Source organism: Chelonoidis abingdonii, chromosome 19 (assembly GCF_003597395.2).
Source record: "Chelonoidis abingdonii isolate Lonesome George chromosome 19, CheloAbing_2.0, whole genome shotgun sequence".
Taxonomy (NCBI): domain Eukaryota; kingdom Metazoa; phylum Chordata; order Testudines; family Testudinidae; genus Chelonoidis; species Chelonoidis abingdonii.
The window spans coordinates 6,858,559-6,886,044 of record NC_133787.1 but is presented as its reverse complement, the minus strand read 5'-3'; the positions used below and the strand labels follow the sequence as shown (position 1 = coordinate 6,886,044).

Here is a 27,486-nt window from a genome sequence, read left to right as displayed (position 1 = left end):
GTCTTGGTGGCCTGTGATATACAGGAGGTCAACAAGATGATCTAGTGGGCTCCTCTGGCCTTCAATGCTAAGATGCCCTTACTCATGGTGAGTACTACAATACTATGCAAGTTAATCTCTCTGCTTTCTATTTGGCACAAAGTTTTACCTTACAGTAGTTTTTTCAGGAGGGAAGCAAGTTTCTACTAAAAACTTCCTTGATCAACTGTTGGGTTTAGAAAGATTTTTATTTATAATATACAATTTGTACTTCAAATTTTAGAAATCGATAAAATAATGGTTGCAATCTCGTACCATTGCCTAACTTCCATTCCCACAACTCCACCCTTGCTCTGACCGAAGAGTTAGTTTTACATTATTTACAGTAGAGCTGCAAGTGGCTGGGGGAAGAGTCTTGGTTTGTTTTTCAGGGAATTTAGTGCCAGTGAAATGTGCTGGATTGGCCGGCCTGGATGACTGAAGTCTTCTGGATGGCAGAACTGCTGCACCCTAGGGAGGCCACGGATACAGTTCCCGTAAATCAGTGGTTCTCAGCCAGGGGTCCGGAGCCCCCTGGGGGGCTGTGAGCAGATTTTAAGTGCTTTGCCAAGCAGAGCTAATGTTAGACTCACTGGGATCCAGGGCAGAAAGCCGAAGCCCTGCTGTGAAGGGCTGAAGCCCTGAGCCCTGCCACCCGGGGCTGAAACCGAAACCTGAGCAGCTTAGCTTTGCGGGGCCCCTGTGGCGTGGCGCCCTGGGCAACTTCCCTGCTTGCTACCGCCCTAACGCCAGCCCTGGCTTTTATATGCAGAAAAACAGTTGGGACACTGGTGGGCTGTGGAGTTTTTATAGCATGTTGGGGGGAAGGCGGGGGAGGGCTCAGCAAGAAGAAAGTTGAGGACCCCATCCCTAAGCTACTTTGACATGAAGAGACCAATTCCAGGGACTTCAGTCTCCCAAGTCAGTCTTTCACCACACAGGGATGCCAGTTGTGGTGGGTTTTGGGCCGTGGACACTTATTCACTGTAAGCTGCATTAAAAGACTATGTCAGCCCTCACGTAGGCCACCAAACAACTATTGACCAGTCATGACTTTCAGCCACTACTGACCTAGGTTGATCTGAATGAGAGGCCTAGTGATGAAAGGCTCCCTCGCTCAATGCAAATCCAGTGAGCCCTCCCACCCCTACCATCAACTGTAAACTGCCTTCAAGAGACTCAGTCCTTAGGGGTAGTTAGTCAGTCACTTGACTGGTTGCTGCATTGCTGCCAAATCCTTTCCATGCCTGGAAGCTGAAGAAAGTACTCGCCCCATAAGCTATCATCACAACGCAGGCAAAGAACTGAAAGAGAGCAACATGACAAAGCTCGGTTAGTTTCTCTGCCTCAGAGTATTATTAACGCTTGATGCTAACGCTGCCCAGCACAGGGCTTACCTAAATGAGTGCCATGGATTCTAGCAGAAGAGCAGCTGCCCAATAAATGCCTGGTCTGACAGATGCTTGATTTAGGGCAAATCCAGACAGGCATCTTGCCTCAGCACAAAAGGCAGGGATGGGCTCTATCAATGGGTCCTATTCCTGCCTCTGCTACTGACTCACTGTACGAGCCCAGGCAAGTTACTTAGCACTGTGTCAACTTCCCCCCTGCTGTGAAAAGGGGATCGCGTGTTTCAATGTGTCACCTAAAGGAGTCGGTGGGGCTCCATCCATTCCTATCCATAAAATGCAGGGATACCATCTAGTTTAAACATGCAAAGAATTTTTAAAAGTCAATCTTACAATGCAAAGATCCTTTTAAAGAGCAGGAACCTGTGTCCCTCTACCAGACTTCATCTAGTGGTACCGCCTACATCCGTGGCACAGGTAAGAAACAGGAGCCACTGAGCGTGACTGAAAGCTGCTTATTTTGATACCAGATCCACAAAGGGCCCATCTATGAGAATTAGGCACCTAAATACCTTTGAGAATCTGGGTCAAAGTTCTCAAACACAAGTGAGACCCCTTGAGAAATGGCCATTCCTGGAGCTGAGATTTCTGGTTGGGTGAGGCTGAAAGGCCCTTCTGAAGAGTCCATCAGGATGCCCATCTAACAAGCTATAACAAAGTGGTTTAAAGCCTTTAATAATCTTATGCACGATGGCCAAGCAGGGTTCTACCAGCGTTTGGCTGGCCATAGCCACGAAACCTATCAGAGTTAGGAGGAGGATGGTCTTTCCCAAGGTGGGGATGTAAGCTAGACAGTAGTGTTGCCTAGGCTCTTAGGCTGCAGCATGATTTTCGATCATGTTTTGGCCCCCGCATGCTGAGCAACCCATTATTTTCCAAGAGTAAAATGGGGCAGGAGAAAGTGGCAGCTGGGGCAGAAGCAGGAGGACGTGACGCTGAGCCTTGGGAAAGGAGAGCTGGGTGCAGGAGGACTCAGAGGAGCGAGAGGCCAGCTGCGCTGCATGGCTGCAGCTGGGTAACCCAGCCAAAGAGGCGAGGGCCTGGCAGGCATGTCTCATTGTTAGTTATGTGGCTGTAGTACCTGCCTAATGAGCTAGGCATGATCCAAGCCCATGAGACAACCTGTTCATTGCCCTGAAGAGCTTAGTCTTTAAGACAACAGATGAAGTGTGGGGGAAAAGGAAAACCCATTGCAGCATGAGTGGGGGCTGGGATGGCCTCGTTTGGATTTATTTTATTATAGTTTTTGCATGAACTCTTCCCCAGCTGCTCTCCTAGTGAACCAATATTAGCTGACCGATTTCTCGTAGGCATCACAGCAGAAGTTGGGCTTGAGCTGGAATTTGCAGGAGAGGCTAGTGACCTGGTGTATCAACCTGGGGAGAGTGGGCTGTGGGTAGGCCGCAGAATGCAGGACAGCACTGAGATAGCCATGGGAGAATTGGACAGAGCAAGAAGGCTGGCATTTTGCAGGGGAGTGGGTGGGGAATAGTGCAGTAGGAGGGAGCTGTTTTGCCAGCAGAGTAGAGGATTGGCCACCAGGAGGAGATGCTGCAGAGCTGGGATAAAGGGTCATCTCTATGTGCTCGGGGGAAACTGAAAGCCGTTGTTCTTTGAGCTGATTCTGAGACCCCACTAAAATGGAACTAAAGGTTTCACGGGGTTCATTAACTCATTGGTGAGACCAGCAGCATGGGTGGAGCCTCATGTTCCCACCCGCACTGCACAGACCCTGTGTTGACACTAAAATCGCTCTGAGGAAGCAGGTCTTGCTAGAAAGTTGCTAGCAGTTTCCCTGGCTTGTCAAGAGGGGATTTTACACTGACTGCTCTCCTGTACCTTGAAAACAGAGCCTCTCACCAGAGAGCCGAGCGTGCTGGCAACAGACTGTGGAGGGAACGCACCAGCCAGGTAACACTTCGCTGAACCAACAGTGCTGTCCAGCTGGGTCACTGTCACTCATCTTCCTAAAAGGCTCGCTCCTTCTTCCTGCTTGGTTTGGATCTCAGGCACGTAAAACTCATTTGGTCTCTAGGGCCAGAGTTGGGTCTACAAACGGCAGCTCATGTCCATCTAACTCAGTGTCTACATATCAGCGTCGTTCCTGCCAATGTCAGTCGCACCCTACACCGACCTAATGACTCCACCTCCATGAGAGGTGTACAGATGAATGGCCCTGCTAGCCCAGTGTCCTGTCTTCCGACAGTGGCCAGGTGTCCCAGAGGGAATGAACAGAAAAGAATCATCAAGTGATCCATCCCGTCGCCCATTCCCAGCTTCTGGCAAACAGAGGCTAGGGACACCTAGCACTTAGGGTGATGCAGTGTCCCCAGCACCGGGCAGTTGGGGTTTTGGGTGCGAGCTCCCCCATAATGCCCCTGTTCAGTCGGTGTGATGCACTCCACCTGCAAAGGAGGGCAGGGTGGATCATGGAAAAACACAGTAATTACTGCAGTGGCTGCAAGTCGACCCTAATGTAGGACGACTTAATTGTGTAGCGTGGACAAGGCCTAGGTGAACACAGCCCAGGCCAGAAGGGTCCCAGGGCAGAGAGACACAGGAAAAGCAGGGGCCGCATTGGATACTTACTGATGCAGCTGCTCTTTTATCGTAGTCTCCAGGCAGCCGGATTAGAGACTGAACGGCGGCGGAGCACGTAATAAACGCAGTCACATACAGGACAGTCGCAGCTGCGTTGAATATCACTAACTAGGGAAAGAAAGGGCTGTTTTAAGACAAAGGGACCAATCTGTTTCCTTTTCTCCCTGTTACTTGTTTATCTGTCACTCTGATTTGCTCAGACATGTCTGAAAACCAGGCCCCTTTCAGATGTCTCAAATGGGGCACCCAAAATGACTAGTCCCTTCTGAAAATGTGACACACACTTACACACACACACACAAAATATATTAATGCATCGGGCTCCACCCCTAGCAGTACCCCCTGGCAGAGAGGAGTTTAGCAAAGATCTCGGGTTGGACAAACCTATTCTCATGCAGACAGGCAAGACCTGCTTTCCCCACCTCTCTCTCCTGTGAATTTGCAAATGGTATCAGAAAGCCCAGGCCCAGCACAAGGAGCATTGTGTTATAGCACAGTTGGATGCCTACGACTTAATCTTTGTTCTGGGGGTTGTTCGCTCTTGGGACTAAGAGGGACCAGACATCAATCCAGTCTCTCCAGATCTTTCTGAATCAGTCTCTCATGTTTCAAACTTGTTTAACAAGGTGGTGCATTCCATTCAAACCACTGGGCCCCACCCAGCTCCTAGCACAGCATATAGGACCAAGGGGGAAATGTAGAAACTAATACAGGAGGAGGTTGAGAGCATGCTAGAAATGGGAATAATTGCTAAGTAAAAAGCCCTTGGGAGTCTCCTATTGTGATGGCAATATACAAAAACCTGTAGGAGAGCACTTCAACCTCCCTGGCCACACTATAGCAGACCTTAAGGTGGGCATCCTGCAGCAAAAAAACTTCAGGACCAGACTTCAAAGAGAACTGCTAAGCTTCAGTTCATCTGCAAATTTGACACCATCAGCTCAGGATTAAACAAAGACTGTGAATGGCTTGCCAACTACAGAACCAGTTTCTCCTCCCTTGGTTTTCACACCTCAACTGCTAGAACAGGGCCTCATCCTCCCTGATTGAACTAACCTCGTTATCTCTAGCTTGCTTGCATATATATAACTGCCCCTGGAAATTTCCACTACATGCATCTGACGAACTGGGTATACACCCACAAAAGCTCATGCTCCAAAACGTCTGTTAGTCTATAAGGTGCCACAGGATTCTTTGCTGCTTTTATGACTTAATTAACACCCCTTAAAAGTGAGCCCTGCTAACTGCTTCACTTTGATGGCTATACCAGAAACATCCTGCATATGCTGCCTTTCCCTTTGAAAGGGTGAGAAAGAAGCATGACGTTTTGAGTAGGTCCATAGAATATGCAGTAGATGTTCTCCTGATGACACAAATAGCTGAAGTGTGCTGTTTTCTTTGAGCAATAGGTGTCAGGTTGGTTGTATGCACACTCAGGTTATGCAAATGCATCCAGCACTTGTGTTCACCCTGCTGATTTGCAATAGCAAATAAAGCATGCACTACATCAGCAGTTCTCAACCAGGGCAGCTGGGAGGCCAAGTGCAGGTTTCAGGGGGTCCACCAAGCAGGGCCGGCATTAGACTCCCTGGTCCCAAGGCAGAAAGCCAAAGCCATCCCACCCCGAGCGCTGCCACCTGGATCTGAAGCCAAAACCTGAGCAGCTTAGCTTCATGGGGCTCCCTGTGGGGTGGGTCCTGGGCGACTGCCCTGCTTGCTACCCCCCAATACAGGCCCTGGCTTTTATATGCAGAGAAACCGTTGTTGTGGCACAGGCGGGCCATGGAGTTTTTACAGCATGTTGGAGGGGCCTCAGAAAGAAAAGGGTTGAGAACCCCTGCACTAAATCATGCTGAAAGTGTTTGAAAAATCTGGCTGTAGGGTTAAAGTAATATTTATAATTGCGTCTGGACTTCTGCAGTATGATCTGTGGAATCCCATAGACATATTGCAACTTTGGCGGGGTTCTTAAAAGCCCCATGACTCAGTGACACGGACAGAAGAAAACTAAACAGCTAGTGAAGAGAGAATTTGTGCATGAGGTTGGCAAATGTGACGAAGACACTGCATCACTGGTACTAACAGAACCACTGTGGAGTAAGCAGCGCCTATGCAGGTAATTAACAAGACAGCATATCTTTCCCACTTCGCTTATGGAATGGTTGCACTACAATGGGAGGGTTGTTAAGGAGAGAGAATTGTACTGGACATAAAACCCCCTAGCACTGCCCAGGGAACCCGCCTGGCGTTCTACAGAGAGGAGCACTCGCTCCATGCCTGATATGGGCCAATCCAATTCACTCCCGGGTTCTGCAGCCCCTTTTTTTAACTATTGCAAGGAAGTGTTATTTTGCCTTTGTTAATTCTGGGGCCCAATCCTGCATTCCTTGCATCATCAACACTCCCACTCCAATTCCAGGGCATTTTCATAATGCCAAGAATGTAGACGCGAGCTGTTAGTGGGTTACTGCCTTTGTTTTAAAAGCCCGTCCAGACATATAAAAAGTGGAGTCAGGCCCCTCCTCTGTCAGAGCACCATCTGTGCCTCCATGCTGGTCTCTACAGTGGTGTAGTTCCACTGGTATATTTTGCCTTGATCGGGAACAGTCCAACTCCCACAACTAAGAGTGTTGCAACACAAAGAGTTGCTTTTGCCCAGATACCACAGGTGCTGGGATGTGGGCTCCTGGGGGGGTGGGGGGGGGGGAGGCTGCTGCACCCCCTGGCTTGAAGGTGTCTCCATCATATGCAGGGTTTACAGTTTGGGTCAATGACTGTCAGCCCCCTCCACTGTACAAATTGTTCCAGCACCTACCAGATTCCTGACATGAAAGCTAGATGCAGAGGTTGAAGGTTAATCCCTAATATTGCTCTGAGGCCTAATTCACAGCCTGTTCAGGCCAAAATTCAAAGAACTACAGTAATGCTGGTGTAAACTTACAGCCATCTCATTAAAACCAGCTGAGTTATTTAATGTTTATTGAAGCCTCACCAATCACAATGCGCCCTTTACTTTCCACTGTAAAAGACTTTTTAGAAACCTAGTGAAATGTGTCTATTTCCTGCAAAACTTTATCCTTTCCTAGGCCTGGTTTAAAACTAGAAAATTTGCACTGGTGTCATTCAATTGCTATAGTTTCACCAGTACAAACCATTAACAATGATGCATTTATGTGAGTTTAGCTTAAGCTAAACTGCTACACATATGACTTAAATCTTTGTACGTGCAGCGCCATTAGAGGTGGGATTGGTGTGACTAAATTGATTAACTTGTGCACGTTTTCTAATACACACAAGCCCCTGTTTGGTAACCTTGTGCCGGATCCCCCTCAGTGGTATACAGTGATATAAAGCAGGTGTGACTTCAGTGCAGCTGCACCTGCTTTGTATTAATGGCATTACACAAGTGTGAAACTGGCACCGGAGAGGACAGTGAAGTCCATTGTGTTTTGAAGGAAGCTGAATTTAACATTAATTTCAATGCAAGTTAGAGTGCATGGAGGTTTATACTCAAAATGTAAGTCAACCCAGCTATGTCACTCAGGGGTGTGAAAAATCCACATGGTGAGTGAGGTAGTTAAGCTGATCCTCAGTGTAGGCAGCCATAGGTTGATAGAAGAAGTCATCCATCAACCTAGTGACCACCTCCTGGGGAGCTGGATTATTAATTACACAGATGGGAGAACTCTTCCCATCTCTCTAGTGAAGGGCTAGAGGGACACTTTTCATATGGCTTTTTAAAAGCAATGTCTCAGTAATTGATGGGTTCAGTTAAAATCAAATAACATTACGAGATACAGGTATGTTGGATGCAGAAAACGTTCTAAGATTGATTCTGACAGGTACATCTAATCGTCAGCCCCATGAAACATTTAATGTGGAATGATTTCCCCTGTGAAATACAACATTTATCTGCAGCTACAGAGGCTTACCACAACAGACCAGGGGATCATGTGGAGCTTCATCTGAAGCTGCAGTAGATACATCACAAACAGAATGACTGTTATCAGCCAGAAAAAGACGGCTACAAACATCACCCAGCCATATGCGGGAATGGGTTGGTAATATGTACTGGCAATGAGAGCCCACACCAGCAACCCAAGCACCTGTGGAACAAAAAGGAAAAAGTGGTTAATAGGAAGGAAACAAAGAAATCTTAACAATTCTTCTTTCAGGGAGATTTGCCATTGATATGAAGAGGAGCAGGATCCAGCCTCAGTTAATGAGCATTCAAAGTGCTTCCTGCTTAAACTTTGTAAATATATATCTGGAATGTCAAGCCTACACTTTCCCTGGCTTTGCTGGAAAACTCTTTTGAGACCTCAGATCTGGTTTATTTGATGGGATGGGGATATTGACTCTTTAACAATGAGATCTTTTCTCCCAACTGTTTGTTTAAGCATTTGAGTTAAATGATGTGTTAACAAAAAACAAACCAGACAAATAGCTTTCAGCAGTCTGCATGTAAATCCCTTCCCCTCTCACTTAATCAGGTTTAATTGCCTGGTAACTGTGATATGATATAATCATACAAGTTGTCCATAGAGTTTTTCAGGAACACCTCAATATTTAATGTAAAAATCAAGCATGAAAGAAAACCATTTGAGCCCTTATTCAAATATCACAGTGAAGCTAAAATGGCACAAAACTCACAATTTCTCCTCCTTTCCAGGTTACTGTTAACATTTCTTTCCAGGGAATGGAATCCGTTGTCAATCCTATGACTCGTTTTAGAGAGGCTGGACTCTCCAGTGACATGTGTTGGGTTGATCTGACCCCAGGGAAGGTAGGTGGCATGATCACTGTGTGAAATCAAGCCCTGCAATGGGCATGGCACTTTCCCAGGGTCTCTTCCCCACTTGGCTTTCTCATAATTATTTATAGACAGTGACAGTGATTACTTAAGCCTGTAGGGGTTGGCTGGGTGCTTTAATGAAAGGAGTTCCCTCCAGCCCTGTAGCATTGGCCTCCGTGCTTGTTTTCCTGTCAGTGGCCTTGAGATTCCCTCCTGTTATTGATCAGTGTTACTCACCAGAGTAATGACTAGTCATAACGGCTGATATTGACATAACACTTCATAGCCAGTGATCTCAACCTACCCTCACCAAGCTGGTCCCATGTAATCATGCCCCACCTGCTCTCATTTTCCCCTCTCAATCCCTCTATTCTCCTCAAGCCTCCATCCTGGTTCTTTTCCCAAGTCTCAGCTTCATACCGTCCCATAGGGCTTAGAACAGTCAGTCCCTCTCCCCTCAACAACCCTCTCTCTCCTCCTCCAAATTCCTCCTTAACACCAGCATCTTCTCCATCTCCCATCCTGCTTTTCTCTCAGCATGAGGAATCCTCACCTCCTCCCTCTCCTTGACCTGCTGTCTTGTGCGTGTGGCTTGTCTGACTTGGCTTGGAAGCTCCGTGGGGCAGTGGGGGTATCTTACGTGAGCACACCGTGTAAACACAGGTGCATCGGCTCTGGGGAGCCTAAGGCACTGCAGGAATCCCCTCTGAAGTGCCCAGAGGCAGGCAGGAGCTTGTCCAAGAGGTTTGCACAGTAAACGGTGTGGAGCGGTGTGGAGCTCGGTAGGAGGGGAAGAAGGCTCGGAAGACTATGAAAACATGGGCTGCGTAAGGAAAGGGTCCCGTGGTGGGGTGAGCTTCACCCACTGGGCCCACCCAGTCTTTGCATGGCTAATCAGCAAACACGGGAGCTTTGGACCAGAGGTAGCTGGCTGGAGAGAGGCTCACCTGTGCAGGACTAGGCCAAGCTTATAAAGCCAGGAACAGGCCCCAGTCAGGGCTGCTGAGAAAGGCCAGTTGCTCCCTGGGAAGAGGGAGGGTGTTTGGGGACTGCAGGGAGCTAGTCTGGAGGAGCTGGTGCACCCGAGAGAGAGAAGGGGAACCAGAGTGTAGAACACAGCGCAAAGAAGGGGCCGTGAGGGCTGAGCGAGGAAAGCCCAGAACCGCTGAGCAGAGGGTCCCTGGGCTGGAACCCAGAGAAGAAGGCAGACCCTATCCTCTATCAGCGACCAAGGGCGAGGCAGCGAATGGGAAGACTGCCTAGGACTGCTGATCGACTGTACCCTGGAAGGGGGCAAACCGAGTGACTTGGCTGGAGGGCTAAATCATGGAGGAGACACTGAGGGTACTGGAGTGAGAGAGGAGCTGCAGACCAGAGGGTGAGGCAGAGGGATGGCGTGCAAACCGCGGAAGGGGGCATCTGCCTTGAGAACTAATCCCCTGAGTGACCAGGAGGAGGTGCCAGACCAGCAGTGAGTGGAGCACCCCATGACAGGCCCTCAAACAAATCACTCTTCACATGGCCTTCCCCACACCCTGCCTCCCCACAGTAAGAGAGCAGGCCAGGATCATTCCCTTGCGGGCAGAGAGTGCTGAGACCTTACCTATGCCAGGCAGTAATTTACTGACTGAATCTGCATTGTTTATAAGCAAAGGGTGAACTGGTTTAAATGTGTCTATGGCCAGGGGCCACACCTATCTGTCTAGAGCTGGTTCTCAAGTCAATTTAGTTAAAACTGGTGCTACTTTTTCTGCTTGGGAATTGGCGTAAATGAGGAAGGGGCCGGGAGATCTCAGCTCAGCAATGTCTCCTGCCTAGATGCTGCGGTGAAAGGCGCGTTAGAAAAGCGGAAGAAGGGACGGAATCGTGGGTCCTTGGCAGAAAGCTGGGGGTTGGGTGTGGTGCTGAGGGTGACGCTGGCTGAGAAAACACCCCTGGCTGTAGTTACGTCTTGGGAGAAACCTAGTGATGCTGCAGCCCCATGACAGTGTTCCCATCACACCATTGGGAACATTGTATTTGTCATTTTGTCTCTTCCTGCAGCTTTCGCTTATTGCAGCCCCGGTTCCCTTCTAGAACTTCTGTCTTCACGGCAGCTGCTTTCCTTTGCCAGGCCCCCCCCAAAGGTCCCTACAGATCCTCTGCCACCCTTTGTTTGGAAAGATGTACCAGAATCAGATCCCGAGTCCGCGCTGTACCCCGGAAGCAGCCAGCAGCAGGTCCAGCTCCTAGGCGGAGGTGCAGCAGGCAGCTCTGTGCACTGCTCTCACCCACAACCACTGCCCCTGCAGCTCCCTGCAGCCAATGGGAGTGCGGAGCTGGTGCTCAGGGCAGGGGCAGTGCACGGAACCCCATGGGGCCGTGCACGGAACCCCATGGGGCCCTCCCCACCCCCCACCTAGGAACTGGACCTGCTGGCCACTTCTAGGGCACAGCGCAGAGCAGAGTCAGAGCAGGTAGGAACTAGCCTGCCTTAGCTCCGCAGCACTGCTGACCAGACTTCAAATGGCCCGGTCAGCGGTGCTCCGGTCGAAAACCAGTCACTACAGGCTGCACTCGACCCAGGCCTGCCTTGATGAGTAACCAGAGCAGGAATGAACAATACATACAGCAAAGCCCATGACAATCAAACAGCCTGTTGGAAGCCAGAGGTGTGGAGGGGGTGGGGGTGGAGAGTGTGCCCAGAATAGGGAGATAGTGTTGTCTAGTGGTGAGGGCATCAGACTAGGCCTCAGGAGACTAGAATTCTTCTCCCATCTCTGCCACTGACTCAATGGGACCCTAACAAGTCAGTCGCTTCACTTCTCTGTGCCTCAGTTTCCCCCCAGTAAAATGGAGCTAGCAGTGCTTGGCCATGCTGAGATCTATGGGTGCCAAGCACTTAGAATTGTTTTGATTTCAGTACAGCCCCAGGGGGAGAATTCCAAAGGCCCTGCCTCCCCACCAGCTGAGCTGTTCTATCTCGGGGGAAGGCAGCAGCTCTGCTCCTGCCCTGTCACTGAGCTCAGCTGAAGCTGGTTTCCCCTGGTCACTTGGCTCAGTTAGTTTAGCGTATAAAGCCCTAAATCAAACACCTTGCCCCATTTTTGCTTAAATGATGCTCTTGAGACCTCAGTAAATATAGTCAGGAAGCAATGAAAGGCAGGTAGAACACAAAGGAGCTATAATAGTCAGTCAAACATGAGTCACGCTTGTCACCCACTGAATAATAAAGGAGGAGGAACAGAAGGGGGGAACATAAGACCTGGGTTGAAGAAGGGGTGAGTAAAACATATGCTGTGGAGGAGCCCTCCATGCACAATTAAGAGTTCTTCATTAGCATTTAATCTAGACACACCTGCCTGACGAGCTGTTTCTCTGACGGGCCTGAGCCAAGCGTTCATGGGAGATTTTGAATCTACTTGCCAGTGAGTTATGAGTCTGTCAGCAGTCGCCGTACTTCCTGGGGTCTCTTCTTGCCTCTGCCACCGACCTGCTGAGGGACCTTGGGTGAGTCACATCCCTGCTCTGTGCCTCAGTTTCCCCTTCCACTTTTTTTTTTATTTAGATGGCAACCTTTTTGGGACAGGGCATGTACAGCACCTTGCACTATTATTATGATTTGTATTACCACAGTGCCTAATCATGGCCCAAGAGCCCATTGTGCAAGGTGCTGTACAAACAGAACAAAAAACAGTGGATTCTCTAGGCATTACTGTAACACAAATAATAGCTTTTACTTATCCGCCTTTGCCATGCTTTGGCGAGCTCTCCTTGACCTCCTTCACGTAATCTACACAGCTGAGCGCTGCTTCCTGTTGGGCAGGGTGATGACAGTCTCCTAATTCATTTATTGATCACGGGCTCTCTGAGCACTGCCTTCCTCTGAGCACTGTGAGTTTGTACTCACTCCCTCTACTCTCTGCCCCAGGACTGGCTCTAGGCACCAGCAAAGCAAGCACGGTGCTTGGGGTAGCACATTTCCAGGGCCACATTCCAGCCCTGCTTTTTTTGGGGGGCAGCTGCACCCTCAGAACTGTGCCACTTAGACGGGGCGAAGGTGCCATGCCCCCGGCTGCAGCGGGGAGCCCCTGCCCCGGGATACTGAGCTGCCAGGGCCCAGCTGCTACCTGGGGAGGAGATGGTGAGTCCTGCCGGGGAGCTGGCACTGCGCTGCCTTGTGCCACCCTTTATATCGGGGTATCTCCGCGTGGCCGAGCGGGGGAGGGGGTAAAGCCCCTGCAGGCACTGGGAAAAAGGTGACATCACTTCCAGCCCCACCTTAGCTTAGGGTGGCAAAAAACCTCGAGCCGGCCCTGCTCAGCACCCTCTGTAGTGTGAGCAACCCCAGCTCTCAGGGCTGAAAGTGAGTCACTCTGGACATTTCCTTTCTGGCCTTGCTGAGCAGCTCAGTCCACATCGAAGTAGTAAGAGAATTAGAGACCTGATTCTCTTCTCTTACACCAGTTTACACCATTCAGCTTCAGCAGAGTTACTCTCAGTTTACACCAGTGCAGGAGACAGGAGAATCAGGCTTTGTGTTAATAGAGGAAATTCTGGCTGATTTTTTTAACTCAATTTCTTAACTAAAACTCCAAATTTGTAAAACAAAACAGGGTTGTGCCAGACCAGCACTTGACCAGGAGCCCTCCCGGGGCATGCGGAGAACGCCCTAGCGATGGCATGCTTCCCTCTGAGCCAGGACTGAACCAGTGCCCCAGCATGGGGCAGCAGGGCACTGCTGCTGGCAGGCACTACCCACCGTGCTGGGGCATTGGTTCCGTACAACCAGTCTTCAGGGGAAATGCCAAACCAAGGTCCTGGATCTTCAGCAAGCACAAGCGGCCCACAGCACGCTTTTGGCAAGAGTTGGGGGTGCCAGTCATGTGCCCTAGCTACATCACAGGGTGAGTAAATCAAGGATGTTCCCGCTAGGGTGACCAGATCACCCAGGTCAAACAGACACGGTGGGGGGGGCAGGGGCAGAGGGGAAAAAATGGCGGCAGAGCAAAAAAAAACAAGAAAAAAAAAATCCTCCACCCCCGATTCCTCCTCCCTCCGCAAACGCTGGAGAAAGGCCCAGGAGACACAGGGGAGCGCGGGGCCGGGGTGAGTGCGAGTCCGGCCTGGCCCCGAGCAGGCAGGACTCGGGCGAGGCGGTACCTGGAAGGAGAGTAAGGGGCAGCCCTGGGGCCAGGCGGCAGCTGTTCTCCCCAGCTGGGCAGTGGGACTCGGGAGCAGCCGCTGCTGCAGCTCCTGCTGCCACGAGGGGAGGAAGCAGCCAAGCACGTGGCGCTCAGCGGCTGCCACTCTGGTGCCCACGAACCCCCCGAGCCCGGGCCTGCTGCGGGGACCCAGCAGCGCGCATGCTGCACCCAGCCCCTGGCCAGTCACGTCTGGGCTGGCTGCCCAGCTGGTGCAGTCCCGCCGGTGGCTCTGGAGTGGGGGCAGCAGGCCCCAGCCCCCCCATCCTGCTCGGGTCTGCAGGGGAACGAACGGGGCTGGGCTGCCGATGCCTCCGCTGTGGGATTGCACCAGCTGTGCAGCCAGCCCAGACGCGACTGGCCAGGGGCTGGGCGCAGTGTGCGCGGTGGGTCCCCGCAGCAGGCCTGGGTTCGGGCCCGGGCGCCACGTGCTTGGCTGCTTCCTCCCCCTGCGGCAGTGGGAGCTGCAGCAGCGGCTGCTCCCGAGTCCTGCTGACCAGGTGGGGAGAACAGCCGCCACCTGGCCCCGCGAGCTGCCCCCTACTCTCCCTCCAGGTACTGCCCTGCCCGAGTCCTGCCTGCTCGGGGCCAGGCCGGACTCACGCTCAGCCCTGCCCCACACTCCCCTGTGTCTCCTGGGCATGGCGTGCTTGGCAAGAGGCGGGGATTTGGGGAGGGAGCCAATGGGGGAAGGAAGGGGCGGAGTCGGGGCGGGAGAGCGCGTGAGCCCTTCCGGGCTCCGGAGCCTTTGCCTGTTTGTCCAGTGTCCCGACCTGACATTGGTCAGGACGCAGGACAAGCAAGCAAACATCGGGACATCTGGTCACCCCAGTTCCCGCTGTCTGAATTCCAGCTCTCCCCTACCCCTGCTGTTTCACAGAGAGATTATTTATCCCTTCTTCCTTTAACCCACTGTCACTGACTAGAGCAGCTCCTGTGTTTCCACCCCAGAACTAGCTGCATTTCTTATTGCACCATCTGTGAAGCACATGGGATTCCTTCATTCAGGAGGGTGGGCCCGATAGAGATTGCAGGATTGTGTTTGAAGGAAATGCTACTGATAAGCTAATGACCCAGTAAGTCCCCAACGTGAGGGTGAGCTATTCTGCACCATTGATGGCAATGTCAAATAAGGCCCTAGAGGTCTTTGCTGTGAGACCTGACAGATGAGCCCAAACCGCAGATCTGAACTCACCGAAACTTTAGGATGGCTCTGGCCTTCCCGGGGGGGCTCGCTGTCAAGACGTTATGCCGAATATTCTGGCTAAGTGTCTGCCTAAAGAATCCTCCCCCTTCTCCCCCCGCATCTGCATCTGGCCTGCTACTCTGTTACAACAGTGAGGTTTGCCACACCCCAGTATCTGCCTCGTCACTGGGGGGCATCTCCGTGCGTCAGCCCCAGCCTCAGCGATTTCTGTCCTTATTGCCCTGCTGGGCTCTGGCCTGAGCAATACTCCACCCTCCACCTGGGGACCTGCAGCCTGTTCCCAGTGGTTTCCATGGTTATCCCTGCGCCAGCTCGCTCCACCCCTCCCTTGCCAGGAAACAGGAGCCCTCTCTGGGGACGCAGGGCCCATTGTCTTCCCCTGCTCCCCCTGAGTGCCCCTGGGAGCTCACCAGCTGTTTCCTGCTCCTTTGTCCAAGTTGGCTCAGTCTCTGCAGGGTCTCCACTGTGCCTTCCTTCAGCTCTCTAAAGAGAAAGAGCTCCCAAGCCCCACTGCCTGACTGGAGAAGCTGTCTGCTCGTTGCTTATCCTCACACCCAGCTCCTACATACGTGTCCACATACATGTGCATGTGTGCATAAGTGCATACAACAGGCAGGCCCTCCTACATATGTGATCACATGCATCCACACCCACTCCCATCTCAGCAGGCACTGGAGCTATTTTTGAGGGCGGAGGACCCAAAAAGCTGAGGCTGGGGAGCTGTAAAGTAGGGGGCCCCTGCTTTCTTCTTCCCCTCCTTCTTGCAGGAGGCTCTCCTGTGTAGCAGAGACCAGGAGGTGGGAGAGGGGAAGAAGGGACAAGCAGCTTCTCCTCCTTTCCAGCAGCTAGAGGTGGAAATGGAGCTTATCTGACCCCTCCTAGCCAGAGGCTAATCTTGCAGCTCGTGCCGCAAAGCAAAGCAGTGGAATTTCCACCATGTCCCCTGCTTTCCACTCCAGGTGGTGGTTGGGCCATTGGGCGTCCAACCTGACCATTGTCTCCAGGCCTCACTGGTGGAACTAGGGTTGCCAACCCTCCAGGATAGTCCTCGAGCCTCCAGGATTGCCCGGGAGGCTCCAGAAATTAAAGATTAATTTTAAAGATCACACGTGATGAAACCTTCAGGAATATGTCCAACCAAAACTGGCAACCCTCAGTGCAGCACCTGCCCCATCCCACTGGCAGATTGGTCAGGGCAACTGATTCTTCTCCTCTGCCTGAGAGACGGGTAGTGACGCCAGCTGAACTTCCTTCTCTCAGGGAACCCTCAGGGAGTGCCACACACCCAGGCTGCCCCTCTGTGGAGCAATGCTCCTTAGCCCCCCATGTGACCTCAGCAACAAACCCCACTGCACGTGGGGATGGGCTCCCTGCGGGGCCTGCTGCCTTATCAGACTCGTAGCCCCAGCCTCCGCAGCGCATTTTCCTCCCATTTGGTACCCTGGATGCTCAGGAGCCCTGCGAGTCCCGTCTGCCAGCCAGTTACCAGAGAACAAACACATCTTGTGAGCTCCCTGGTTTGGAAGGGCCCTGGGCGCTGCAGGCCGGCAGCAACCAAGACCCAGCTGGGAGGTGTTTATAGACAAACTCCCGGGGAGTTTGTTCTGGCTGATTTAATAACACACACGCCCTACCCAGGCTCAGTGCTTAAAGGCACATTTTTCCATACCTCCCCACACCCCTTCACCAATACCAGGGTTTGTTTCCCTCCCCCGCCCCGATCAGAAAATAATGGATTAACTTTCCTTCCCACTGCTCGTTCTTATACCTGATCTTCGGAAGAGGCTTTTGACCTACTTACGCTGTGTTATCTGCAGCGTGGGTCCCAGGATATGAGAGACAAGGTGGGTGAGGCCATATCTTTTCCACCCCCAGACGCTGGTCCACTAAAAGATATGACATCACCCACCTTGCCTCTCTGTTATCTGACATTCAGAGCCCTGGTTCCCCACAGTAATTACCCCACCCCAGTCACACCAGAAAGTTCAGGATGATTTAACACCTGCTTTGCCTCGGGCAGCGCCTAGCAAACTACTGATAAAGCAGCAGCTGATTAGGCCGTTCACTGCACAGAAAGTGATCAGACGCTCCACCCAGGCCTGTGCTGCTGCCAGGCACTTGGTGCAATCTCAGAACTAACAGAGGTGAGGCAAACGGAAGTGCCTTTGCTCACCCAGTTTGTTTTTAGCACCTAGAATGAAGAGGCCCTCACAGGCTGGCGCTAGGATTTCTGACGCCCTAGGCGCCGGGACATTTCGCCGCCCCCCGCGCGGGTCTCGCAGCTCTGGCGGAGCTGCCGCAGGCATGGCTGCGGCAGGTCCACCGCCGCGCGGCTCCCTGACCCGGGGGCCGGCTGCCGCGGCTGCGCACTGACGCCCGGGGGGCCCTAAGCTTGCCGCGGCTTGTCGCGCTGACCCTTCGGGGGGCGCCTAAGCTGCGGGCGCGGCAGCTGCTGCCACAGGCAGCTCAGACTACGCAGCGGCCGCTGCAACCATTTAAAAAATTTGGGGGGGGGTGCCGCCTTTTGGCGCCCCCAAATCTTGGCGCCCTAGGCAACTGCCTAGTTTGCCTAAATGGTTGCACCGGCCCTGGGCCCTCATTGAGCCAGGGTTGTTCAGTGGGTAGGCGCTTGGCCTTGGAATTGGGAGGCCTGGGTTCTGTTCCTGACTCTGTCACTGACCTACTCTGTGACTTTGGGCAAGTCACTTTGGACTTTTAGGCAACCCCTTCCCACCCCCCACTTGTCTAGGTCTTTGGGACAGGAAATCTCGCTCACTGTGTGACTGTACAGCGCCTAACACAATTGAGTTCTGATCTTGATAGGGTTCGGCGCTGCTGGAGAACAATCAAGAAGAAAGATATAACAACTTTCTAATGCCAAATCGTGAGATCCTTATTCAACTATTCACGCAGTCCGTCTTTAGGATTGGGCCCTAAAATTCAAGGTGGAAAAGGTCCTCCAATCCATCTCCCTGCCAATGCAGGATTGTTCCTAACTTTCTGTGTTCCAGAGCCTTGTCCAACTTGGTCTTAAATGTCCCAGATGAATAGGGGCTTCCATTTCTTCCTTGGGAGGCTCTTTGTTCAGACATTATGCCTAATAGTCAGTCTAAATTTTCCTGTTCACAATTTCATCCCTTCGCATTGATAAAGGTGTTCATGGCATCCAAGAAAAATCTGGCAAAGCACTTTGAGCCAAATTCAGACCTTGGTATCAACGCATAGTCAGTACTGGCCTCCTGCCCACTGCACGTGAGAACACAAGATCTGAACTTGGCCATGTGTCCGTTGCATTTGGAGGACTGGCTTAATGAGTGCAGCGGATCCAGCTAGCAAAGAATGGCTGGAAGGAACAGATTATTTCCATGGAGCTAGGAGTGCCAGGCAAGATGCTAAAGGCCTACATAGAATCCCTGCCATGCCAAACCAAAGAGTAATGCTAGGCTGTGAGTTAAATGGTTCATGCAGGTGTTATCTTGGGCTGGAGGGAGGAGGTTGGCTTTCAGAGATGGCATCCAGCACAAACCAGGCCCTAATATCAAACCATTTGAAGGTTTAACATTCTCACTTAGGTTGACTGATTTAATTGGGTGGATCCTAATGCCCAGCGGGGATATTTCCCGCACCAGATCCCTTTGCACAGCCCCATCTTTGCTGAGTGATAGTGATATTTAATTGCATGATCCACTGTTTATTATTCAAGTCAATGACTATTACATCATTCTGGGGCTGCATTATTCATTCCGGAGACAGGCCTGAGCAGCAAAGTTTGGACCAGACTATTCCCAAAGTTCGGGCACGTTTGGATCCTGGGTACTGGATCAGCCCATATGCGAGATAGGGGTCAGCTGTGCAGTATGGATCCAGATGGGAACTTTCCCCGCGTTAGGTGCAGCAGGGTCTTGATTCAGACTTGTCTCTGGTTCTGAGATCACTGGGTCTGATGGACGACTCTACATCCATTGACACAGAGGAGAATGATCCTTTGAAAGCAGCTGGCTGGGGTCTTGATTTACCACCATGGACTCTACGTAAGTCTTCATTGCTTATTGTCCAGAAAGAAACACCAGAACACAAAAGTCATTGTCCTTCTGGAGTATAAAGGCCCTGCTCTTGCCTCGGTCTGGACAATGCCTTCTTTTTTTCACATCAATTTCCAACACTCGTGATTGCAAAATATGCATTAGAAAAAAATCCCTCACAAAGAGTTCAGGAAGCAGGAGACGCTACAGAACAGTTGTCGTGCTTCATGTAAGCTCCACCTCTAGCCTACCTTCTTCACGATGGCTCAGAACTGTAGCCCCTACCTATGGCTGCTGCCTTTTAAATGCTGGCCGCTAGGACCAACCCGCAATGCCAGATGGGTGCATTTTGTGTTGCAGTCTCTTGGCACAGTGCCAGTGTGATGTCAGCACAGGATGACGCTCCATGGGCACCAAAAATGGTTTGGGGACCTCATGTTCTAAAACATGGCGGTGAAGTTGGGCACGAAGCAAGCACCTGATTTAACGGAGAAGCACCAGGACTGGGCATGCACACTGAGCATTGGCATGCACAGTTTCTGTGACTGCACACACAAATCAGGCCCGGCATTGCGTGCACACTTTTGCATGCACAATTCTGTGGACACATGTTAGAAAATCAGGCCCTTTATGCTTCTGGAAACCTAGATTCAGGGCATCCACCATATGTGCTGGATTGCTGCCCTAGGGAGATTCTCTCCCTGCTACTCCCATTGTTTGAACTGCACCGGCATTTCATCACAAAATCAAAATTTGGTTCCAATTTACTGAAGGCTCCCTCCAGGTCTTAAGGTTTTCCGGGAGCTGTTATATGGTTTACATTAGACCCGGGAGTAACCTGCGGTTTGTGTGTGATCCTTCTTGCTGATTTTGAGCAAACTTCACTTTGAGATTAGGAAGGAGGAGAACAAATCCCCCATGGATACAATACAAATAAAATACTCCAGATTTAAGCCTTGTGGTCCTTATGGCCCAGTCATGCTCCCGCTGACTTCACTGGGACAGGATCTGGCCTTTGTTTCCTAATCACATGCTGCTTGAGGTGTTGGTGCTTAGTACAATCTGTGTATCTCGGTTCTGGCTTTGGTTGGGCCTCCCTTGAACATTTTCCTTGGCTAAAGGGCTTGTGTCTTACACTGGTCACTCCTCCACCTTGGGTTGGGATCATAAACTAAGTGGCATGGGCCTGGGTGAGTGGTTTGATAGGACGCTGACAAGGAAACTAGGGAGAAGAGTTACTAGGGAGGCAAATCTTTTCCCCTCTAATGCAGCACTGGAGCAATGCCCCTAACTGGTGTGAAAAGCTGTGTGCCATTGAAGGGGCTGTTTTGTGAATGAGACACAAGACTGAGGCTCTGACCGCTTGTGCGGATTAAAGATCACATGGCATTTTTGTTTACTATAATGGGGCTAATGACCAGGGGTGCCTCTAGGCATTTTGCCACCCCAAGCACAGCAGGCAGGCGGCCTTCGGCGGCTTGCCTGCGGGAGGTCCCCGGTCCCGTGAATTCGGCGGTAGCCTGCGGGAGGTCCGCTGAAGCCACGGGACCAGCAGACCCTCTGCAGGCATGCCGCCGAAGGCAGCCTGCCTGCCGCCCTCATGGCGACTGGCAGAGCGTCCCCAGTGGCTTACCGCCCCAAGCACGCGCTTGGCGTGCTGGTGCCTGGAGCCGCCCCTGCTAATGACGAACACCTAGATTTGATTGAAGTCCTAGCCAGCTTCCAGTTTACCTAATTTCATTTTGCCTGCTTAAAATTGCCTTTCTCCTGTCAATTGGATAACTACTGCTTCTTTACTTCTTATCCTCAACTATTGCGTAGAATTACTGCATGCTATTGCACAGCTGCCAATTCCACTGCAGAGGTGGTTGCATTTTATTGGTGAGTAAATAGTTCTTGTCTGGGGCCTGCAAAGCACTTTGGAATCCTCCTGTTTGACAAGTTCCTGAGAAAGCAGGGCTGCTCCAGTTCGCTCTGTATTCCAGACCCCCTCACAATCTGGTTTCATTAGTACCACTCAAGAAAGAGATCTCGGAGTCATTGTGGATGGTTCTCTGCAAACATCCACTCAATGTGCAGCGGAACTCAAAAAAACAAACATTGGGGATCATTACGGAAGGGATAGAGAAGATAGAAAATATCCTATTGCCTCTATATAAATCCATAGTACACCCACATCTTGAATATTGCATGCAGGTGTGGTCACCCCAACTCAAAAAAGATATACTGGACTTGGAAAAGGTTCAGAAAAGGGCAACAAAAATGAGTAGGGGTTTGGCCGTTAGCAGGATGGGTAAGGAATGGTGTCCCTAGCCTTTGTTTGTCAGAGTGTGGTGTGAAAGTAGAATGAATTATATTGTAGAAATAGAACGTATTAAAGAAATGCTGTATGTACCTTTAAGCAGAAATAAAAAATGTTGAAAAACAAGTGTCAGGAAAAGAAACATTAAGGCATAAACAATGAGTCCACTTAAGCTAATGGTGAAACATTAACCGGAGACTGGTAAAAGTTAGTAAGGAAATTAACTATGTCTGTCTAGCCTCAGGTAAACTTGTCAGTTCTGCTTTCTTTGTCCTCTTGTTAAGTTTGCACCTTTTTTATCTGTATAAATAGGTAGTGTGGGTCTTGGAGAGCACTCACATTATCTGGGTGTATTAGCAGCACACTGTGCTAATAAAACCAGGAGCGAAAGTAACTCACAGACTTACCAGTACGACCGAAGTCCTGGAAGGTGTGTGGCCTCATCCGGAAGAGGCAGAGAGTCTCAGGGCCTTTAAATCACCCACGGGGCTCCCAGCTGCAGAGGTGGCTGGTAGCCCCTGGGGTGAACTAAAGGGCTTGAGGCTCCAGCCACCGTGGAGCTCCAGGCCCTGTAAATGCCAGCCCCAGCCGCCCGAGTTCCCTGCCACCCGGCCCGGCCTGGCCAATATAGAGGGCAGGGGCCAGAATTTAAAGGGCTCCTCCAGGCTCCCTGCTGCAGCGGGAAGCTCGAAGGAGCCCTTTAAATGCCAGCCCCAGCCCCGCTGCCAGAGCTTCGGGCTGGGATTTAAAGGGCTTGGGTCTCCCCGCAGAGCCCTTCAAATCCCAGCCACAGAAGCCAGAGTCGTCTAACAAATTGTGAGTCCTGAGTCTGACTTTAACAGTGGAGATGGATGGCAGACAGGATGCTGGAAGACAGGATACTGGGCTAGATGGACCTTCGGTCTGACACAGTACGGCCGTTCTTATGAATGGCTTCCATATGAGGAGAGATTAACAAGACTGGGACTTTTCAGCTTGGAAAAGAGACGACTAATGAGGGAAGAGGATAGAGGTCTATAAAATCATGGCTGGTGTGGAGAAAGTAAATCAGGAAGCGTTATTTACTCCTCCTCATAACACAAGAACTAGGGGTTATCAAATGAAATTGATAGGCAGCAGGTTTAAAACAAACAAAAGCAAGTATTTCTTCACACAACACAAAGTCAACCTGTGAAATTGTTTGCCACAGGATGTTGTGAAGGCCAAGACCATAAGAGGGTTAAAAAAAGAACTAGATAAGTTCCTGGAGGACAGGTCCATCAATGGCTATTAGCCAGGATGGGCAGGGATAGTGTCCCTAGCCTCTGTTTGCCAGAAGCTGGGAATGGGTGACAGGGGATGGATCACTTGAGGATTCCCTGTTCTGTTCATTCCCTCTGGGGCACTTGGCCTTGGCCACTGTTGGAAGACAGGATACTGGGCTAGATGGACCTTTGGCCTGACCCAGGCTGGCTGTTCTTATGGGGCTATGGGACAGGCAGCATGGCTATGGCTGACTGTGAGAGAGGCTCTCCTAGCTATGGGTACAGGTAAGGAGTCCAGGCTTGGTATCTCAGGTCTATCAGCACCCTGCAATGCCCTGGACCATGTCATTTTCTTGCTTCCCCTCTGGCATCAGCATAGTCTGAGAGCAGTGGCCTTACAAAGGGCTTGCACTGTCCTCTCTGTGAGGACCTGGTGGGAACTGTCCTCCCCTTGGTCCCCAGTCCCATTCCATGTGTACGTACAGCCCCTGGGAGGGCAGGGAGTGGAGGGTCCCTTTTCACGGAATCCCAGCACTGCAGGCTCTGTTTTCCCCAGAGTGGGGGTGAGGATGAGAGCATAGCGGCTGCAGCTTAGTCCACTCAGGATGGAAGTGACACTGACTGGCAGGGACAAGCACTGCAGGGAACGTGGGCAGGCTGAGCCTGCACCCTTTCTTGGAAGTCTATTGCCTTCACGTTTCCGATACAGCCCACAGCCAAGGCACTTACTCAGCCCATCGTTGCTCAGACACTCCCAGGCATGGGCAAGCAATGATCTAAGGTTGGCCAGGAATCTGCAGACCCTCCTCTGGGAGACGGACCTTGTCACAGCGGTCCTGGCTCTACCCCTCCTCACTAGCGTATTGCCACTCTCTCTATTTGGTGTTACCTTGGAAGAGCATTCACAAGCTGCTGTTGAAGGGATACATGGATACTTCATTACACTGATAATCCGCTCAGCATTCCACACTGGCTACCTGTTCACTCCTGGGTGCCGATCCAGGGGCTGGTTTTGATCCTCCAAGCCCTGAATGGTCTAGGGTCCAGCTTAGTAAAATAAAAACCAGCAGCATCTGCTAGTGCCAGGGAACTGGAAAGTAAAAGTGACTCATCTAGTTCCATTTGGGGCTGGAGGGTGCATGGTGGAATAGACCTCGTGGGTGAGCAAGTAATAAAATCATCTGAGGTGGTCACAGGGCCAAGGAATCGTTTTAATAGACAATTTCCGCTGGCGTTTAAAGAGTCCTAGGCTCCCAGATCCTAGGAAAGGGAACCGATTCACATATCTGAGTAGGTAGAAAGTCTGGGAGGAAGGGGCACTGGCAGAGGTATTAGACTGAATGGGGGTGTGATGTGACCTCTAAACACTACAGCCCTCTTTCAAATTAAGAGAAGCTCATACTTCCTCTCACAAAGATCTTCCAAAGGTGTTTCTTGATCTAACTCCATGTCAGATTGTCAAGGAACCGAGTGTAATTTAGTACCTGTTTAATGGTGTTTCTTATGCCATTTAGAGTGATCTTCATCACTATAGGAGGTGAATATTATCAGGATGAAATCTCTTTAAAGCTTTACCTCTTATTCCTCATGATATGCTTTTCTTCCGGCTACTGCTCTGCTCATGTAGAGACTCTGAATGCTGAAACGTGCTTTGAAGCAGGAGACAGCTGAAAATCTGGCTGGAGGTGCTGTTACCCTTAACTTCTCCTCCGCTCCAAAGGGTGAAGGTTGCAGAATGTGCTACTAGGGTACTTGTTCCACTGCTTTGCAACCAGCCACGTGTGGTTAATTTTAGTTAATCTAGTGACCCGATTGACTAAACAACCTTTCATGCTTCACAATCAGAATGCAACCCAGAGGTGGTGCATGAAAATAACCAGTTCACAGCACACTGGGTCATTATGTAACACAATGATAATATGCTGGGCCCAAGTTTTCCTCTGTTACACTGTTGCAACTCCGGCCTGGAGCAGCGAAATCTTGGTTCTCTGTTCACTTGAACTGGTGTAAACCAGCAGTAACTTGCTGAAGTCGGTGGAGTTACATTAGTGTAAAACTAGCACCAATTAGATCAGCATCAGGCCCACAATTTTTCTAAGGCGTTCAGCTGTTCTCACTTTGATTTTACTACAGTGCAGTGCCACTGACCTCACTGGACTTACTCCGGATTCACACCATGAGGGGGGAATCAAGCCATTCATACTTTTATAGAATCTTCTGCCATCATTACATGTCAAACCACACATCTAATTCTGTCAAGCTTTAAAAATATCCCTAGTAAGCTGCCCTCTACCTAGCTATTACCTATTTAACAAACAAACAATACTTTGGCCCAGCCTGTGCACTTACCTTGCTGTAACTGGTGGCTGGGGCCACTGAGTTTGCACATTTCCCTAATGCAATCATGGAGCTGTAAAACTCTCCAGTGCAGGGAAGTGCTGGGAATTTGTGCCCTCACCTCTAGGCGTTTGTTCAAACTTTGTTTTGGAATGAGGGCAGATATGGCCCCATTTTAGGAATGTCAAAAGTTGGCGCCAGAAAAGGGGAATCTGAATCAAGTGACACTGGGTGCCCCCTGGAAGCACCTGAAAGTCACAAAGGCTGCAGCAGCCCCAGGCTCAGGCGTGTCTCCCCCAGCAAGGCTCCTCTCCTGCGCTCCTACCCCGCGGAGGCGCAGAGGCTCTCTAGTGAATTTCACCATCGAAACCAAGGCTGCTGGCGGGGAGGGGAGGCGGTGAAGGTGCCCAGACAAGCGGGCAGGGGGCTGAGAGAGACGGGGTCTGTTTGCAGCCCCGGCTCCCTGCACAACAGGTCGGGCTGGAGGGGTGGGGGGTCAGGGCGTTCGCACAAAGGGTTGCAAGGAATGAGGTGGGGGTTGGCCCCACACACCAGGTGCCTCGTACCTGTGTCTGGTGCGGGGGTGGGTCAGAGCTGAGCCCCCCCTCCCTCCTGGGGGAGCAGCCCCCTTGCCACCCCCCCCAGGTGCCGGGTACTCACCAGCTCCACCATCATGAGCAGCCCGAGGAAGGAGCGGAGGAAGCCGAGATCCAGGGCGAGGCTGGGGAGCGCGCTGCGGGCCGGGCCGTGCGCCCCCGCCGGGGTGCTGGTCTGGGTGCGGACTTTGGCTGGGAACTCGGCCATGGCGCTGGGGGGGCGGCCCCGATCCTGCAGCCGCGGGCTCAGGCGCTCGCTCGCCGGCCTCGGGCAGGCACCAGCGGGGCGGGGACCCGGGGACCCAGTGACGGGATCCAGCGAGCCCGGAGCGCAGCTCAATGAGTCTCCCGCCCGCCGGCCGGGGGATTAACCCCTTCGCTGCCGCCGGAGCCGGGCTGCGGGGGCGTGTCGCAGCCACAGCTCGCGTGTGCGGGCCGGGCCGGGCCGGGCCGGGGCCCCGCGCCGGGACTTCGGGCGGCGGGTGGGTTTGTGCTGGAAAGACGGTACCAGCGATAGCGAGCCAAGAGTATCCCACAGGCACCCGGAGAGCTGCTGCCTCTGGGACTCGCTGCAGGGAGCCTTGCAGGCGCCTCTGTCTTAGGGTGAGCGGACAGCAAGTGTGAAAAATGGGACGGGGGTGGGGGGTAATAGGAGCCTATAGAAGAAAAAGCCCCAAATATCAGGACTGTCCCTATAAAATCAGGACATCTGGTCACCTTAGTCTGTCTATCTATCCTCACACACCACTTCTATCTATCCATCCTGATACCCCCCCTTCTTTGTATCCTCACACACCCCTTCTATCTATCTATCCATCCTCACACAGCCCTTCTATCCATCTATCTATCCTCACACCCCCTTCTTTCTATCCCCACACACCCCTTCGATCCATCCATCTATCTATCTATCTATCCTCACACACCCCTTCTATCTATCTATCCATCCTCACACCCCCTTCTTTCTATCCCCACACACCCCTTCTATCTATCTATCCATCCTCACACAGCCCTTCTATCCATCCATCTATCCTCACACCCACCTTCTTTCTGTCCCCACACACCTCTTCTATCCATCCATCCATCTGTCCTCACACCCCCCTTCTTTCTATCCCCACACACTCTATCTATCCCCACATACCCCTTCCATCTATCTATCCCTCCCCACACACCCCATCTATTTAATCTATCTGTCCATCCTCACACACCCCTTCTACCTATCTATCTATCTCTCCTCACGCACCCCTTCTTTCTAGCCCCACACCCCTTCTATCTATTCCCCCACACCCCCTCTATCTATCTGTCCCTCCCTCTCTCTCTCTCCCTCCCTCCATTCCAGCCATTCTCTCCTATTGCACCCAAATCCTCTGTTTTATTCCAATCCCTGGTCCTGGCCATTGTTTTTGTCAGCAGCTCCTGTTCTGTCTGGAGTGACTTGGAGCCCTGGCTCTCAACCTTTCCAGACCACTGTGCCCCTTTCCGGAGTCTGGTTTGTCTTGTGTGCCCCAAGTTTAACCTCACTTAAAAACTACTTGCTTACAAAATCAGACAAAATACGGAAGTGTCACAACACACTGTTATTGACAAATTGCTGACTTTCTCATTGTTACCCTATGTGATAAATGAAGGGGAGGGGTAGGGGGTAGCTCCCTTTTATGGACACCCAGCCAGTTAGCTATAAAGTCCCTCTTGGTGGCTGCTTGCTTCACCTGTAAAGGGTTTAAAAATCCCCCAGGTAAAGAAAAGGGAGTGGGCACCTGACCAAAAGAGCCAAT

At 51.5% G+C, this 27,486-nt stretch overlaps 1 protein-coding gene across 1 annotated transcript; it reads right to left on the bottom strand.

Moving 5' to 3' along the window:
• Positions 1-208: 208 nt before the first annotated feature.
• Positions 209-26,048, bottom strand: PLLP (plasmolipin). The gene is made up of 4 exons (XM_032774055.2): positions 25,779-26,048; positions 7,961-8,134; positions 4,017-4,136; positions 209-1,322 (listed from the first exon to the last, which is right to left on the bottom strand). Exons 1-4 carry the CDS (start codon positions 25,920-25,922, stop codon positions 1,215-1,217), a joined length of 546 nt encoding a protein of 181 aa, XP_032629946.1. The 5' UTR covers positions 25,923-26,048; the 3' UTR covers positions 209-1,214.
• Positions 26,049-27,486: the final 1,438 nt, after the last annotated feature.